This window comes from Botryllus schlosseri, chromosome 12 (genome assembly GCF_051294905.1).
Source record: "Botryllus schlosseri isolate E-star chromosome 12, Bs_hap1, whole genome shotgun sequence".
NCBI lineage: Eukaryota > Metazoa > Chordata > Ascidiacea > Stolidobranchia > Styelidae > Botryllus > Botryllus schlosseri.
Genome location: NC_137247.1, coordinates 24308790 through 24326844, shown reverse-complemented (window position 1 = coordinate 24326844; position 18055 = coordinate 24308790). Strand labels below are relative to the sequence as shown.

Below are 18055 nucleotides of genomic sequence, written 5' to 3'. Positions count from 1 at the left end.
GACACTCTTCGCAGGCTGCAAAAGTTACTATAGTGGACGAGACAATTTATAATTTCTATATTTATACAGCTACTTATCAGTGTCGTCCGTCTTTCAGGGCAACATTTCACGTCTTTTTGGGCATTTACGACTAAAAAGGCGTGGAAAAATCGTCATTATGGAAGACATTTGGACAAAGGGAGGACATTTCCAAAACAAGGAGAACGTATGGTAACCCTAGTTTAGGAAATAGGCAACAGACAAGGAGTAGTTTAGTTTAGTAGCCTAGGTAAACCTCCAACACTTAGGTATCGGAATTATGAAGTCGACCTCGGTCGGACTCGAGTCCGCACCCATATGGTGTTGCAGCCGCGGATTATACCACTGCGCTATCTCGCCACCCAGCTTTCGTTAGTGACATCACGCGTGCGGTGAGCATTAGGGCTGTTCAAAAATTACTGATTAACTTGTCAGGTTACCGTAAATAACGCTGCACACCAAATTTGGTTCAATTCCAACAAGTGTAGGACTCCGCAGATCCAATTAAAATTTTTAATTTATAAGAGAAAATTGAAAAATAAAATTTTTCAATTTTTTCTGCCAACCCCATGAAAATTTTGAGCTGTCTTCAAAGACGATGCAAAACATATTTGAGTCAATTCCAACTAGTAGAAGCGGAGTTTGGGGAGTTTTTCGTTGATAATCCTTGGATTATACACCAATCAAGGATAATCGAAGAATCGAAGAATATACCACATGCAATTAATATATATATATATATATATGCGATTGAAGCGCAAAAAATTCCCAATAGTAAAATCTCAACCAGAAAACAGCGACCGGACTTTGACCTCTTACCATAGGACCGTAACTGCCGCACCCCAAATCGTCCAATTGGGGTCTCGAGATCGAAGGGGGGCAGGGAATTATGTCGGTGAATGAACATAAGTTATTTATACGTCGCTTATCGACAATTTATGCAACTCTTTTCAATTGTTTTCGCGCTGATCGCGATTTCATGTTGCCAAATTTTTGATTATTGAGTTACCCTTTCCCCACGAAAAAAGCATGATTTATAGAAAATAAAAATAGGCATTTCGGCGTCGACCATTACCACGCCGCGATGCACGAAAACATACGAAGTATTTGCCAATATGGTACTTTGAAAAGTGTGCCAATAGATCGCCTGCGAGAAAACCTTAGCCGAAAAGGATTGCCCTTATGTTGACCAGGAACTTCGAAATAAATATCAGTCTATCTAATTATATATAGCTGCCTAAATGGCTCGTGTCTAATTATTCTATCGTGGCAATCTGAACCCCACAGGTCAAATAACATTTCTCAGAGAAATATTATTTGCCAGTGAAGAAATACGAATTTTCGATAAAGCCTCCACAAACGTTTCTTGGATCTCGCATGGTTTATCAATAAATTACGGCATGATGTGTGGATGTACGTCTTATGGCCATTTTCTGAATTTTTCTGAAAAGTTGCGTTCAGCGTTTCACAATTCAGTTTCAAAGCATGACCAATTATAGCGTTGAAAGTAGGGTTGCATTTAAAACAAGCGGTGTTTTGAAACACTTTTTTAAAGACATATTTTAAACAAAAGCTGTATTAAAAAAAAATTGTATATTTCAAGTTATAAAATTATGCCATAATTGTGTAAATACTTTCCTAAAACATGTTGTATGAGCACACGAACAATTACCACCCAATTTAGCCGACGTCTATCGTTATGAGATGGTTTAAACCCTCAAAAATAGTCGATTCAACAGTTGTAGTACAGATATTTTGGCAAAGGCGCTATATTTACCCTATATTTTCAATGGTCAATTTCAATCCATATGACGTCACAGATAAATATTCGTGATGTCATGGCCTAAAAACAAAAAACAATTAAAAACATGTTTTAAATTTTGGCCTTATTTTAAACATGCTTGTTTTTAATAGATTTTTGTTTTAAATGTCCTAGTCTAAAGGGTGTGTGGTACTATCACTCTCGCAGAAATAAGCTCCCAAATTACACAGTGAATCTCCAGTCCGATAGCTTTTTCTACACTTGACACAAATTGCCGTTTCTTTTTGACTAAGCACTATCTAAAAAAACAAGCAAGGTAAATGAAACATAAGTAAACAATAACATAATGAAGTTATAACGAAATACGACAGCTCTACTTGCGCCCATTTTTAGACCAAATTCTACAGGACTACTAGGCTCTAGCATAGTACTGCAAGCATGTGACACTTGTGACATACTTCCCACTATAGGAGTCGCTCTCTGCCCATATTGCGTGGCTTCACCACCGTCAACAACACTCTTGGTGCCTTTAATTTTCATCGTTCTTGTTTCGAGATACTGCGAGATATTGTCTTCAGACTTGAACCTGTAATATGGAACAGGCAGGGCATGGTATGGTATGGTAAGGAAGGAAATTTCGGTATGGAATATGGAAAAGTGCAAGTATGGTATGGTATGGAATTTTCCCAAGTATGGTATGGAACGTGTTTTCCACACTTTCATACTTTTTCCATACTTTGACAGTCATGCCAGAACCATGACAATAATCCTACTTTTAATTTGTCAAATTGATCGCATACCACAGAAAATCGCTTATTGTCTATGTTCATATCTCAAATTAAGATTCATGACTCACCAACCACGGTCGACATCTATTTGAAGACAACAAACGTTCGCGACGCGCACATTAATGAAAATAATACTATTGTTAATTATTCCAATTTAAATATCATAAAAATGAATGATATTCGACCGCTGTCGCGTTCCAATTGCATTTTACTTATCGTAACTTCTACTACGTAAATAACCAATGGAGTTTTAAAGTCGTAGATTCTGGGAATGTAGAAGTTACCTGAATATTTGTATCAATTTGTTGAACTTGCAAATAATTTTCTGTGCTTGGGGAGGATGATTATCACGCAATATCTATTTGACATTACCACCATTGTAATTCAAAAATATATGAGTTTGTCTTGGAGCAACGTTGCGATATGCTGGCCTACAACACGCATTGTAACTTTATGAAATCTGGTTATTTCTGCTATAATGAACAGCGGACACCTTGATGTTGGCTAATGAAGCTAATGAGCGTGACCCACAGATTGGGTGGAAAATGGGCCTTTGATCAGTTGTCGCAAATTGATTATAGTGATGTAAAATTATATTTAAAGATATATTCTAATGTAGGAGTTTCCAACCGGCGGGGAATACCCGAATTGTGGGGAATTTAGGGTCTTCTGGTTGAGTATAGACTAGGGTTACCATATTTTGGTGAAGACAATTCCGGACACTCTTTAGCGCCCACTAGCAGATTTTAAAATGAGGTATAACTCATTGACCGTCAATATGACGTCACACTAGCAAAGCATTGCACATCGACTGTAACAGAAATGGAGTGGAACATAGGTGATGAATTGGGCCATCTGTAATGTGAGCTCTGGTGATTGCTTTTGCTAGGGTCTGCTATACATAGGCTTACCATATTTTGGTAAAAGGGGGACACTTTTCCTGAAATTTACGACTTGCAAAACCGGAGAAGAATTCTCAAAAAACCGGTGAATTTTCCCACTTTGTGATAGGTTGACTAAAAAAAAGGTCATCTTTCCGCTCGGATCTCAAAATACCGTTTTTCTCCCCACATTGCCAGGTGGATGACTAATAAAAAAATAAAAAAAGGTCATCTTTTTGCTCAGAGCTAAAATCACCGTTTTTCGCTCCGAAATACCCGCCGGAGCGTCTCTTCGGTGCTAATTTGCGGCACATCACTCGCAATTTGCTTTACATCTGACCTAAATTTTCAAAAAAGAGGACGTATGGTAAGCCTATACCTTACGGCCTTAAAAAGCGGGACGTTTGGCTGACTGGTCGGGACGCCGGGACAAGACGTTAAAAAGCGGGACAGTCCCGCCTAAAACGGGACGTATGGTAAGCCTAGCTATACATTCTTCCACGGGCCGGATGAAATCATCTGGCGGGCCGTGTCTGGCCAGTCAGGATTGTGTTTGACAGCCCTGCTATACTGTTAGATCGGTGGGCTATCTGTATATGTGTTATCAGGTTCAAAACAACCTTTCTTTTATCCCCCCTGCCCCCCTTCCGCCCAAAGAAGCACTGATCTTGGGCCCACCATAGGGTAGTCGATGTAACTTGTTTGGCACTTACTATGTTCATTTGGCTGTTAAATTTTATGTATGAATTCTGTCAATAATATTGATTCTTTCATATATTAGGCTACTATAAAACAGGGATATATAGAATAGGAATGAACTCTTTGGGGTACAGAACTTTAATATACATTTTAATAATATATTCATATTAAAACCCGAAGCTTTTCGAGCTGACACTTCTCAAGGGCAATCGTCAGCAAATGGAGAATTTCAAAAACATGCATCTAGCTACATTGCATACAACCAATTATGACGTCATAGGAACAAACAACATGAAATACAGGCAAACCGCGAGCGCAGCTAGTGGACAATTTTTAGATTCACTACAAATTCCTTCTGCTGACACAAGCGCGGTCGGTGGATTCTAATATAAGCCGATTCCAGTGCAGACAGATGGAAATTAGTGCGGCCTCTACCTAATATCGAAAATCTTTCATCGCGATAGTTTTTAGCGCAAGTTGCATTCTCAGCCAAATGCTTGCCGATGGCAGAGTTCATAGCCATGGCCTGATTACGTTCTAGTATTCGGAGATCAGTTACGGCTGCGTCTTCGCGAGAGTCCAATATGCGTGATCTAATAACGCTAGGGACATGTTGTTTGATGCGTTCCTGCAAGCGCTGAGTTGTTCTTCCCACGTACCGACAATCACAGTGGCACTTGAAATCATACACTATATTGCTTTGTTGAAAAGCAGGAAGAACATCTTTGCGCGTTGCAGGAAGCAATTGTTTGGTGGTAAACACAACATTAGTTTTTACGTTATCGTAACAGCGATTTACAGCAGAAATCAATTGTTTTTCAAACCGGGAAGAAATGGGGCCCAGCCACGGCAGATGAATATATACATTTTCCTCAGACCGTGTGTTCGTGTTTTGTGATTTGTTGGGATTGAAATTACTGAGTTTTCTGTCCACAGAACTTTTGATGATGTGTTCGGGGTAGCCGTTATCGATAAGAATTTTGCGGATATATTCTAGCTCCGCGTTTAATTTTACATCCGAACAAATCATCAAGGCTCTGTGCACCAATGTGCCAATCAAATTTAGTTTACGACGATTCGGGCTAAAAGAATTCCAGCGTATGTAATGCCCTGTAAACGTTGGCTTCCGGTAAACCGAAGTGACAAAGCTAATACCCCGTTTTTCCACCAGAACGTCCAAGAATGGTAACGAGTTAGCACGCTCTTTTTCAAATGTGAATTTTAAAGACGAGTGTAGAGAATTCAAGTTAACGAAGAAATCATCGAACTCCGTCTCATTTTGACAGATAACGAAGGTGTCGTCGACATAGCGACGGTACATGAATGGAGGCTTGGTTTCATCTGCGGCGAAAAGTCTGTTTTCATGGAATCCCACAAATATATTGGCTAAAATCGGGCCAAGAGGGCTACCCATAGCTACACCGTCGGTTTGCATGTAGATGGTATCGTTAAAACTAAACTCAACAGAGCAAGTAGCCGTATTAAGAAGTTCAACGAACACTTTACGCGAGAAGGAAGGTGGTGCTAAATCACCACCACCATATAGCGCGTCCGCACAGATATCAATGGTCTCCTTCAGCGGCACGTTCGTGAAGAGGCTAACGATATCATAAGAACCGAGAAACATATTCGGGTTTGGAAGGTCAGTGGTTTTCATCTCGTGCGCGAATGTAAACGAATCAGCGACGCAATGCGAATCATACATGGAACGCACTGGTTCCAAAACTTCGATAAGCCACTTCGCGAGCTTGTGCTGCGCCGATCCAATCATAGAAAGAATTGGTCGAACTGGCACATTGGTTTTATGAGTTTTTGGCAGTCCGTACATACGTGGCCTCTGTGCCCCGACCGGTCTGATGGAGGCATAGACCTCAGGTGATATGGAGCCGTTTTTCTTGAGGCTGAATAGTCGGCGCTGTATCCGTCTTTCGATCTTGGCGATGTTATCGAATTCAGCAGCAGGACCAAGTGTCTTGAATTTTGATTGGTCACCCAAGATTGCTTCAATTTTGAGTATGTAATCCCGTTTGTTTAGGATTACAACCCCAGAGCCCTTATCCGGTTTGCTAATGTGAATGTCTGGATTCTGTCGCAATGCTTTTATTGCACGAAAACATTCCTTCGTCATTAAAAAATTTTCCGAATCAATAGGATATCCACAATAGGCATGTGCCAAATCACTCAATCTTGCTTTGAGGGCAGGCAAATTATCAGCGGAGTTCGCCTTGCGATGATATAGTTGAGCCATTAACACTTCAAATTCTGCGAATACCTCTTCACTTTTTATGGTAGTAGGTGGTAGACAAAAGTTGAGACCATGAGACAATACGAACTCTTCAGTGGACGTGAGCTTGTAGTCCGATAAGTTAACAATATTTTTCCCGTCAGGACTAGCATTGTTACCAAAGCGTTGGGTAATAAGACGGCTCAAATTACGTTCATTCTTAGCCAAGTTCTCTTTTTCCTTTATGGTATCTATAGATGCCAGGTACCGGGTGAACCGAATCAAATCAAAGAATGACAAAAATCCACGAATTTCTTTCTGTAGTGACCGACATATACGATGTAAGGTAGCAAGCAACTTGTTGTTCTTGTCGATTTCATCATATATAAATGCACGCTCAATATTTGGGGAGAGGCGTGCTCGAGACCTCTCTATCCTACCTTTGATAAACTTCGGTAACGTCTTTTTGGCGATGCAAGCCTTCAGAAAGGCTGTTGTAGACAAAGCTGTTCTCAATCTTCCCCGACTCTTTATCAGCGTATTGATGGTATTTAGCTGCTGCTTGTTGTACCGTTTTCGGAAGTATTTGAAGAGACTCTTTGGGGTACAGAACTTTAATATACATTTTAATAATATATTCATATTAAAACCCGAAGCTTTTCGAGCTGACACTTCTCAAGGGCAATCGTCAGCAAATGGAGAATTTCAAAAACATGCATCTAGCTACATTGCATACAACCAATTATGACGTCATAGGAACAAACAACATGAAATACAGGCAAACCGCGAGCGCAGCTAGTGGACAATTTTTAGATTCACTACAAATTCCTTCTGCTGACACAAGCGCGGTCGGTTGATTTTAATATAAGTCGATTCCAGTGCAGACAGATGGAAATTAGTGCGGCCTCTACCTAATATCGAAAATCTTTCATCGCGATAGTTTTTAGCGCAAGTTGCATTCTCAGCCAAATGCTTGCCGATGGCAGAGTTCATAGCCATGGCCTGATTACGTTCTAGTATTCGGAGATCAGTTACGGCTGCGTCTTCGCGAGAGTCTAATATGCGTGATCTAATAACGCTAGGGACATGTTGTTTGATGCGTTCCTGCAAGCGCTGAGTTGTTCTTCCCACGTACCGACAATCACAGTGGCACTTGAAATCATACACTATATTGCTTTGTTGAAAAGCAGGAAGAACATCTTTGCGCGTTGCAGGAAGCAATTGTTTGGTGGTAAACACAACATTAGTTTTTACGTTATCGTAACAGCGATTTACAGCAGAAATCAATTGTTTTTCAAACCGGGAAGAAATGGGGCCCAGCCACGGCAGATGAATATATACATTTTCCTCAGACCGTGTGTTCGTGTTTTGTGATTTGTTGGGATTGAAATTACTGAGTTTTCTGTCCACAGAACTTTTGATGATGTGTTCGGGGTAGCCGTTATCGATAAGAATTTTGCGGATATATTCTAGCTCCGCGTTTAATTTTACATCCGAACAAATCATCAAGGCTCTGTGCACCAATGTGCCAATCAAATTTAGTTTACGACGATTCGGGCTAAAAGAATTCCAGCGTATGTAATGCCCTGTAAACGTTGGCTTCCGGTAAACCGAAGTGACAAAGCTAATACCCCGTTTTTCCACCAGAACGTCCAAGAATGGTAACGAGTTAGCACGCTCTTTTTCAAATGTGAATTTTAAAGACGAGTGTAGAGAATTCAAGTTAACGAAGAAATCATCGAACTCCGTCTCATTTTGACAGATAACGAAGGTGTCGTCGACATAGCGACGGTACATGAATGGAGGCGTGGTTTCATCTGCGGCGAAAAGTCTGTTTTCATGGAATCCCACAAATATATTGGCTAAAATCGGGCCAAGAGGGCTACCCATAGCTACACCGTCGGTTTGCATGTAGATGGTATCGTTAAAACTAAACTCAACAGAGCAAGTAGCCGTATTAAGAAGTTCAACGAACACTTTACGCGAGAAGGAAGGTGGTGCTAAATCACCACCACCATATAGCGCGTCCGCACAGATATCAATGGTCTCCTTCAGCGGCACGTTCGTGAAGAGGCTAACGATATCATAAGAACCGAGAAACATATTCGGGTTTGGAAGGTCAGTGGTTTTCATCTCGTGCGCGAATGTAAACGAATCAGCGACGCAATACGAATCATACATGGAACGCACTGGTTCCAAAACTTCGATAAGCCACTTCGCGAGCTTGTGCTGCGCCGATCCAATCATAGAAAGAATTGGTCGAACGGGCACATTGGTTTTATGAGTTTTTGGCAGTCCGTACATACGTGGCCTCTGTGCCCCGACCGGTCTGATGGAGGCATAGACCTCAGGTGATATGGAGCCGTTTTTCTTGAGGCTGAATAGTCGGCGCTGTATCCGTCTTTCGATCTTGGCGATGTTATCGAATTCAGCAGCAGGACCAAGTGTCTTGAATTTTGATTGGTCACCCAAGATTGCTTCCATTTTGAGTATGTAATCCCGTTTGTTTAGGATTACAACCCCAGAGCCCTTATCCGGTTTGCTAATGTGAATGTCTGGATTCTGTCGCAATGCTTTTATTGCACGAAAACATTCCTTCGTCATTAAAAAATTTTCCGAATCAATAGGATATCCACAATAGGCATGTGCCAAATCACTCAATCTTGCTTTGAGGGCAGGCAAATTATCAGCGGAGTTCGCCTTGCGATGATATAGTTGAGCCATTAACACTTCAAATTCTGCGAATACCTCTTCACTTTTTATGGTAGTAGGTGGTAGACAAAAGTTGAGACCATGAGACAATACGAACTCTTCAGTGGACGTGAGCTTGTAGTCCGATAAGTTAACAATATTTTTCCCGTCAGGACTAGCATTGTTACCAAAGCGTTGGGTAATAAGACGGCTCAAATTACGTTCATTCTTAGCCAAGTTCTCTTTTTCCTTTATGGTATCTATAGATGCCAGGTACCGGGTGAACCGAATCAAATCAAAGAATGACAAAAATCCACGAATTTCTTTCTGTAGTGACCGACATATACGATGTAAGGTAGCAAGCAACTTGTTGTTCTTGTCGATTTCATCATATATAAATGCACGCTCAATATTTGGGGAGAGGCGTGCTCGAGACCTCTCTATCCTACCTTTGATAAACTTCGGTAACGTCTTTTTGGCGATGCAAGCCTTCAGAAAGGCTGTTGTAGACAAAGCTGTTCTCAATCTTCCCCGACTCTTTATCAGCGTATTGATGGTATTTAGCTGCTGCTTGTTGTACCGTTTTCGGAAGTATTTGAAGAGACTCTTTGGGGTACAGAACTTTAATATACATTTTAATAATATATTCATATTAAAACCCGAAGCTTTTCGAGCTGACACTTCTCAAGGGCAATCGTCAGCAAATGGAGAATTTCAAAAACATGCATCTAGCTACATTGCATACAACCAATTATGACGTCATAGGAACAAACAACATGAAATACAGGCAAACCGCGAGCGCAGCTAGTGGACAATTTTTAGATTCACTACAAATTCCTTCTGCTGACACAAGCGCGGTCGGTGGATTTTAATATAAGTCGATTCCAGTGCAGACAGATGGAAATTAGTGCGGCCTCTACCTAATATCGAAAATCTTTCATCGCGATAGTTTTTAGCGCAAGTTGCATTCTCAGCCAAATGCTTGCCGATGGCAGAGTTCATAGCCATGGCCTGATTACGTTCTAGTATTCGGAGATCAGTTACGGCTGCGTCTTCGCGAGAGTCTAATATGCGTGATCTAATAACGCTAGGGACATGTTGTTTGATGCGTTCCTGCAAGCGCTGAGTTGTTCTTCCCACGTACCGACAATCACAGTGGCACTTGAAATCATACACTATATTGCTTTGTTGAAAAGCAGGAAGAACATCTTTGCGCGTTGCAGGAAGCAATTGTTTGGTGGTAAACACAACATTAGTTTTTACGTTATCGTAACAGCGATTTACAGCAGAAATCAATTGTTTTTCAAACCAGGAAGAAATAGGGGCCCAGCCACGGCAGATGAATATATACATTTTCCTCAGACCGTGTGTTCGTGTTTTGTGATTTGTTGGGATTGAAATTACTGAGTTTTCTGTCCACAGAACTTTTGATGATGTGTTCGGGGTAGCCGTTATCGATAAGAATTTTGCGGATATATTCTAGCTCCGCGTTTAATTTTACATCCGAACAAATCATCAAGGCTCTGTGCACCAATGTGCCAATCAAATTTAGTTTACGACGATTCGGGCTAAAAGAATTCCAGCGTATGTAATGCCCTGTAAACGTTGGCTTCCGGTAAACCGAAGTGACAAAGCTAATACCCCGTTTTTCCACCAGAACGTCCAAGAATGGTAACGAGTTAGCACGCTCTTTTTCAAATGTGAATTTTAAAGACGAGTGTAGAGAATTCAAGTTAACGAAGAAATCATCGAACTCCGTCTCATTTTGACAGATAACGAAGGTGTCGTCGACATAGCGACGGTACATGAATGGAGGCTTGGTTTCATCTGCGGCGAAAAGTCTGTTTTCATGGAATCCCACAAATATATTGGCTAAAATCGGGCCAAGAGGGCTACCCATAGCTACACCGTCGGTTTGCATGTAGATGGTATCGTTAAAACTAAACTCAACAGAGCAAGTAGCCGTATTAAGAAGTTCAACGAACACTTTACGCGAGAAGGAAGGTGGTGCTAAATCACCACCACCATATAGCGCGTCCGCACAGATATCAATGGTCTCCTTCAGCGGCACGTTCGTGAAGAGGCTAACGATATCATAAGAACCGAGAAACATATTCGGGTTTGGAAGGTCAGTGGTTTTCATCTCGTGCGCGAATGTAAACGAATCAGCGACGCAATGCGAATCATACATGGAACGCACTGGTTCCAAAACTTCGATAAGCCACTTCGCGAGCTTGTGCTGCGCCGATCCAATCATAGAAAGAATTGGTCGAACGGGCACATTGGTTTTATGAGTTTTTGGCAGTCCGTACATACGTGGCCTCTGTGCTCCGACCGGTCTGATGGAGGCATAGACCTCAGGTGATATGGAGCCGTTTTTCTTGAGGCTGAATAGTCGGCGCTGTATCCGTCTTTCGATCTTGGCGATGTTATCGAATTCAGCAGCAGGACCAAGTGTCTTGAATTTTGATTGGTCACCCAAGATTGCTTCCATTTTGAGTATGTAATCCCGTTTGTTTAGGATTACAACCCCAGAGCCCTTATCCGGTTTGCTAATGTGAATGTCTGGATTCTGTCGCAATGCTTTTATTGCACGAAAACATTCCTTCGTCATTAAAAAATTTTCCGAATCAATAGGATATCCACAATAGGCATGTGCCAAATCACTCAATCTTGCTTTGAGGGCAGGCAAATTATCAGCGGAGTTCGCCTTGCGATGATATAGTTGAGCCATTAACACTTCAAATTCTGCGAATACCTCTTCACTTTTTATGGTAGTAGGTGGTAGACAAAAGTTGAGACCATGAGACAATACGAACTCTTCAGTGGACGTGAGCTTGTAGTCCGATAAGTTAACAATATTTTTCCCGTCAGGACTAGCATTGTTACCAAAGCGTTGGGTAATAAGACGGCTCAAATTACGTTCATTCTTAGCCAAGTTCTCTTTTTCCTTTATGGTATCTATAGATGCCAGGTACCGGGTGAACCGAATCAAATCAAAGAATGACAAAAATCCACGAATTTCTTTCTGTAGTGACCGACATATACGATGTAAGGTAGCAAGCAACTTGTTGTTCTTGTCGATTTCATCATATATAAATGCACGCTCAATATTTGGGGAGAGGCGTGCTCGAGACCTCTCTATCCTACCTTTGATAAACTTCGGTAACGTCTTTTTGGCGATGCAAGCCTTCAGAAAGGCTGTTGTAGACAAAGCTGTTCTCAATCTTCCCCGACTCTTTATCAGCGTATTGATGGTATTTAGCTGCTGCTTGTTGTACCGTTTTCGGAAGTATTTGAAGAGACTCTTTGGGGTACAGAACTTTAATATACATTTTAATAATATATTCATATTAAAACCCGAAGCTTTTCGAGCTGACACTTCTCAAGGGCAATCGTCAGCAAATGGAGAATTTCAAAAACATGCATCTAGCTACATTGCATACAACCAATTATGACGTCATAGGAACAAACAACATGAAATACAGGCAAACCGCGAGCGCAGCTAGTGGACAATTTTTAGATTCACTACAAATTCCTTCTGCTGACACAAGCGCGGTCGGTGGATTTTAATATAAGTCGATTCCAGTGCAGACAGATGGAAATTAGTGCGGCCTCTACCTAATATCGAAAATCTTTCATCGCGATAGTTTTTAGCGCAAGTTGCATTCTCAGCCAAATGCTTGCCGATGGCAGAGTTCATAGCCATGGCATGATTACGTTCTAGTATTCGGAGATCAGTTACGGCTGCGTCTTCGCGAGAGTCCAATATGCGTGATCTAATAACGCTAGGGACATGTTGTTTGATGCGTTCCTGCAAGCGCTGAGTTGTTCTTCCCACGTACCGACAATCACAGTGGCACTTGAAATCATACACTATATTGCTTTGTTGAAAAGCAGGAAGAACATCTTTGCGCGTTGCAGGAAGCAATTGTTTGGTGGTAAAGACAACATTAGTTTTTACGTTATCGTAACAGCGATTTACAGCAGAAATCAATTGTTTTTCAAACCGGGAAGAAATGGGGCCCAGCCACGGCAGATGAATATATACATTTTCCTCAGACCGTGTGTTCGTGTTTTGTGATTTGTTGGGATTGAAATTACTGAGTTTTCTGTCCACAGAACTTTTGATGATGTGTTCGGGGTAGCCGTTATCGATAAGAATTTTGCGGATATATTCTAGCTCCGCGTTTAATTTTACATCCGAACAAATCATCAAGGCTCTGTGCACCAATGTGCCAATCAAATTTAGTTTACGACGATTCGGGCTAAAAGAATTCCAGCGTATGTAATGCCCTGTAAACGTTGGCTTCCGGTAAACCGAAGTGACAAAGCTAATACCCCGTTTTTCCACCAGAACGTCCAAGAATGGTAACGAGTTAGCACGCTCTTTTTCAAATGTGAATTTTAAAGACGAGTGTAGAGAATTCAAGTTAACGAAGAAATCATCGAACTCCGTCTCATTTTGACAGATAACGAAGGTGTCGTCGACATAGCGACGGTACATGAATGGAGGCTTGGTTTCATCTGCGGCGAAAAGTCTGTTTTCATGGAATCCCACAAATATATTGGCTAAAATCGGGCCAAGAGGGCTACCCATAGCTACACCGTCGGTTTGCATGTAGATCAGTGGTTCTTAACCTTGCCCCCAGCGCCCCCCAGGGGGCGCTGGCGATGTTGAAGGGGGGCGGAAACGCTCAGGGGGCGATATGGGGGGCGCTGGGCTCAGGGGGGCGGTATGGGGGGCGCTGGAGAAAAATGGCTTCGTAGCAGATGATGTGGTGATAGGACATATCCTTAATGAGTATTCAGAGCAAATTAACACCGAAAACTTCGTTACATATAGCCTTCAAATTACATATAGGTTTAATTGTCCATGGGCGCCTAAATGACTGACACCGAATGTTCCTGTCTTGGCAATCTGAACCCCAGAAGACGAATTCCATCTGGCAGGGAAAAATTATATGTCAGTGAAGAAATACCAATCTGAAATCGTGTGCGTCTTTTAGTTTAGTACGATTGGGCGTCAGGGACATTCCTGTTGGGCGATATCCCCGTTGAGCGATTCTATATTTTTTGATATTGCAGACAGGGGGTCACGAAATAACATCATGCAACGAGGTCATACCAACGGGTTCGCCTGCCCGAATATGTTTAATTATTGGTAACGGGCCCTACAGTTTCCAAGAAACCTCACAATGTTCGCTTTAAGTTTTGATGAGTCTGCGCACACTCAAGAACTCACTGCGCTGACCCTTGGACCACAGTGCGTAACGACTAAAAAAAGGTAATAACTCCGGATTTGTTGTGCGCAACGTAGATTTTCTGTGCGCAGAGATCGTGTCAGCACTGCGCACGTGCGCAGCTTAGAGGGAACATTGCACCTAACTCAGCTCTACCGGTAAATGTGTTTACGTGAGCAGAGAGAGGATAAAAATTGATCTCAATTGACATGCAATTCCCGAGGATATTGACCAATTCAATCATTAATTAGTGATATTTTTCGCACTTCTCGCGACTAGGCGAGAATAGCTCCCTCAGTAAATGTACACCCAATGTAGATACCTAATAGCCTATCAGCAAATAGCGGACAGCCTAATGGGGGTCTGGGAGCGAAGTCCCCCGGAAGTTTGGTTTATCACCCGATGGGGGCCCAGGACCAACGTTTTATGTTTGGGGAGGGGGGCTGACGAAGTGCTGTTACGGCCCTGGGAACGAATAATTGTACCTGCGGGAACGCCCGAATATGTTTAATTACTAATTACGTGCCCCTTATTTTCCTATACAACAGCTCACTCAGTGCTACTGGTAAATCTGATTACGTGGGCTGAGAGGATAAAAAGTTTATAGCGACTTATAAATGTAATTACCATGCATTATAGAAAATATGCAATTAACATGCATTATAGCAAATTTTGGTACCTAGGGCGACCAAGCCACACAAACTTTGCTGACCATCAATATCACGATATGGGGTTCGTGGGGGCGAAGCCCTCAGAAGTTCGGTTTATCACGCTATGGGTGCTCAAGGCAATCGTTTTTAGGGGGGTTGACGAAGTGCTGTTACGGCCTTCCCTCTTACTCATTGTCTTTATTACATTCCTTACAATATGAAGTTGAGGGGGGCGCTGGAGCACGATAATTTTTGAAAGGGGGCGCTGGACGAAAAAAGGTTAAGAACCACTGATGTAGATGGTATCGTTAAAACTAAACTCAACAGAGCAAGTAGCCGTATTAAGAAGTTCAACGAACACTTTACGCGAGAAGGAAGGTGGTGCTAAATCACCACCACCATATAGCGCGTCCGCACAGATATCAATGGTCTTTTTCAGCGGCACGTTCGTGAAGAGGCTAACGATATCATAAGAACCGAGAAACATATTCGGGTTTGGAAGGTCAGTGGTTTTCATCTCGTGCGCGAATGTAAACGAATCAGCGACGCAATGCGAATCATACATGGAACGCACTGGTTCCAAAACTTCGATAAGCCACTTCGCGAGCTTGTGCTGCGCCGATCCAATCATAGAAAGAATTGGTCGAACTGGCACATTGGTTTTATGAGTTTTTGGCAGTCCGTACATACGTGGCCTCTGTGCCCCGACCGGTCTGATGGAGGCATAGACCTCAGGTGATATGGAGCCGTTTTTCTTGAGGCTGAATAGTCGGCGCTGTATCCGTCTTTCGATCTTGGCGATGTTATCGAATTCAGCAGCAGGACCAAGTGTCTTGAATTTTGATTGGTCACCCAAGATTGCTTCAATTTTGAGTATGTAATCCCGTTTGTTTAGGATTACAACCCCAGAGCCCTTATCCGGTTTGCTAATGTGAATGTCTGGATTCTGTCGCAATGCTTTTATTGCACGAAAACATTCCTTCGTCATTAAAAAATTTTCCGAATCAATAGGATATCCACAATAGGCATGTGCCAAATCACTCAATCTTGCTTTGAGGGCAGGCAAATTATCAGCGGAGTTCGCCTTGCGATGATATAGTTGAGCCATTAACACTTCAAATTCTGCGAATACCTCTTCACTTTTTATGGTAGTAGGTGGTAGACAAAAGTTGAGACCATGAGACAATACGAACTCTTCAGTGGACGTGAGCTTGTAGTCCGATAAGTTAACAATATTTTCCCGTCAGGACTAGCATTGTTACCAAAGCGTTGGGTAATAAGACGGCTCAAATTACGTTCATTCTTAGCCAAGTTCTCTTTTTCCTTTATGGTATCTATAGATGCCAGGTACCGGGTGAACCGAATCAAATCAAAGAATGACGAAAATCCACGAATTTCTTTCTGTAGTGACCGACATATACGATGTAAGGTAGCAAGCAACTTGTTGTTCTTGTCGATTTCATCATATATAAATGCACGCTCAATATTTGGGGAGAGGCGTGCTCGAGACCTCTCTATCCTACCTTTGATAAACTTCGGTAACGTCTTTTTGGCGATGCAAGCCTTCAGAAAGGCTGTTGTAGACAAAGCTGTTCTCAATCTTCCCCGACTCTTTATCAGCGTATTGATGGTATTTAGCTGCTGCTTGTTGTACCGTTTTCGGAAGTATTTGAAGAGACTCTTTGGGGTACAGAACTTTAATATACATTTTAATAATATATTCATATTAAAACCCGAAGCTTTTCGAGCTGACACTTCTCAAGGGCAATCGTCAGCAAATGGAGAATTTCAAAAACATGCATCTAGCTACATTGCATACAACCAATTATGACGTCATAGGAACAAACAACATGAAATACAGGCAAACCGCGAGCGCAGCTAGTGGACAATTTTTAGATTCACTACAAATTCCTTCTGCTGACACAAGCGCGGTCGGTGGATTTTAATATAAGTCGATTCCAGTGCAGACAGATGGAAATTAGTGCGGCCTCTACCTAATATCGAAAATCTTTCATCGCGATAGTTTTTAGCGCAAGTTGCATTCTCAGCCAAATGCTTGCCGATGGCAGAGTTCATAGCCATGGCCTGATTACGTTCTAGTATTCGGAGATCAGTTACGGCTGCGTCTTCGCGAGAGTCCAATATGCGTGATCTAATAACGCTAGGGACATGTTGTTTGATGCGTTCCTGCAAGCGCTGAGTTGTTCTTCCCACGTACCGACAATCACAGTGGCACTTGAAATCATACACTATATTGCTTTGTTGAAAAGCAGGAAGAACATCTTTGCGCGTTGCAGGAAGCAATTGTTTGGTGGTAAACACAACATTAGTTTTTACGTTATCGTAACAGCGATTTACAGCAGAAATCAATTGTTTTTCAAACCGGGAAGAAATGGGGCCCAGCCACGGCAGATGAATATATACATTTTCCTCAGACCGTGTGTTCGTGTTTTGTGATTTGTTGGGATTGAAATTACTGAGTTTTCTGTCCACAGAACTTTTGATGATGTGTTCGGGGTAGCCGTTATCGATAAGAATTTTGCGGATATATTCTAGCTCCGCGTTTAATTTTACATCCGAACAAATCATCAAGGCTCTGTGCACCAATGTGCCAATCAAATTTAGTTTACGACGATTCGGGCTAAAAGAATTCCAGCGTATGTAATGCCCTGTAAACGTTGGCTTCCGGTAAACCGAAGTGACAAAGCTAATACCCCGTTTTTCCACCAGAACGTCCAAGAATGGTAACGAGTTAGCACGCTCTTTTTCAAATGTGAATTTTAAAGACGAGTGTAGAGAATTCAAGTTAACGAAGAAATCATCGAACTCCGTCTCATTTTGACAGATAACGAAGGTGTCGTCGACATAGCGACGGTACATGAATGGAGGCTTGGTTTCATCTGCGGCGAAAAGTCTGTTTTCATGGAATCCCACAAATATATTGGCTAAAATCGGGCCAAGAGGGCTACCCATAGCTACACCGTCGGTTTGCATGTAGATGGTATCGTTAAAACTAAACTCAACAGAGCAAGTAGCCGTATTAAGAAGTTCGACGAACACTTTACGCGAGAAGGAAGGTGGTGCTAAATCACCACCACC

General features: G+C 42.0%; 2 protein-coding genes across 2 annotated transcripts in view; one reads left to right on the top strand and one right to left on the bottom strand.

Annotated features, from left to right (window-relative positions):
- LOC145452069 (tyrosine--tRNA ligase, cytoplasmic-like) overlaps positions 1-18055 on the top strand; it is a 539006-nt gene that overhangs the window by 118092 nt on the left and 402859 nt on the right. The gene's annotated exons all lie outside the window — the stretch shown is intronic.
- The window catches only part of LOC145452434 (single-strand DNA endonuclease ASTE1-like), a 51954-nt gene that overhangs the window by 8903 nt on the left and 24996 nt on the right, over positions 1-18055 (bottom strand). Inside the window, exon 3 of the mRNA XM_080330621.1 lies at positions 2239-2366. Coding sequence (XP_080186747.1) covers positions 2239-2366 — 128 coding nt within the window. The remainder of the gene's footprint in view (positions 1-2238; positions 2367-18055) is intronic.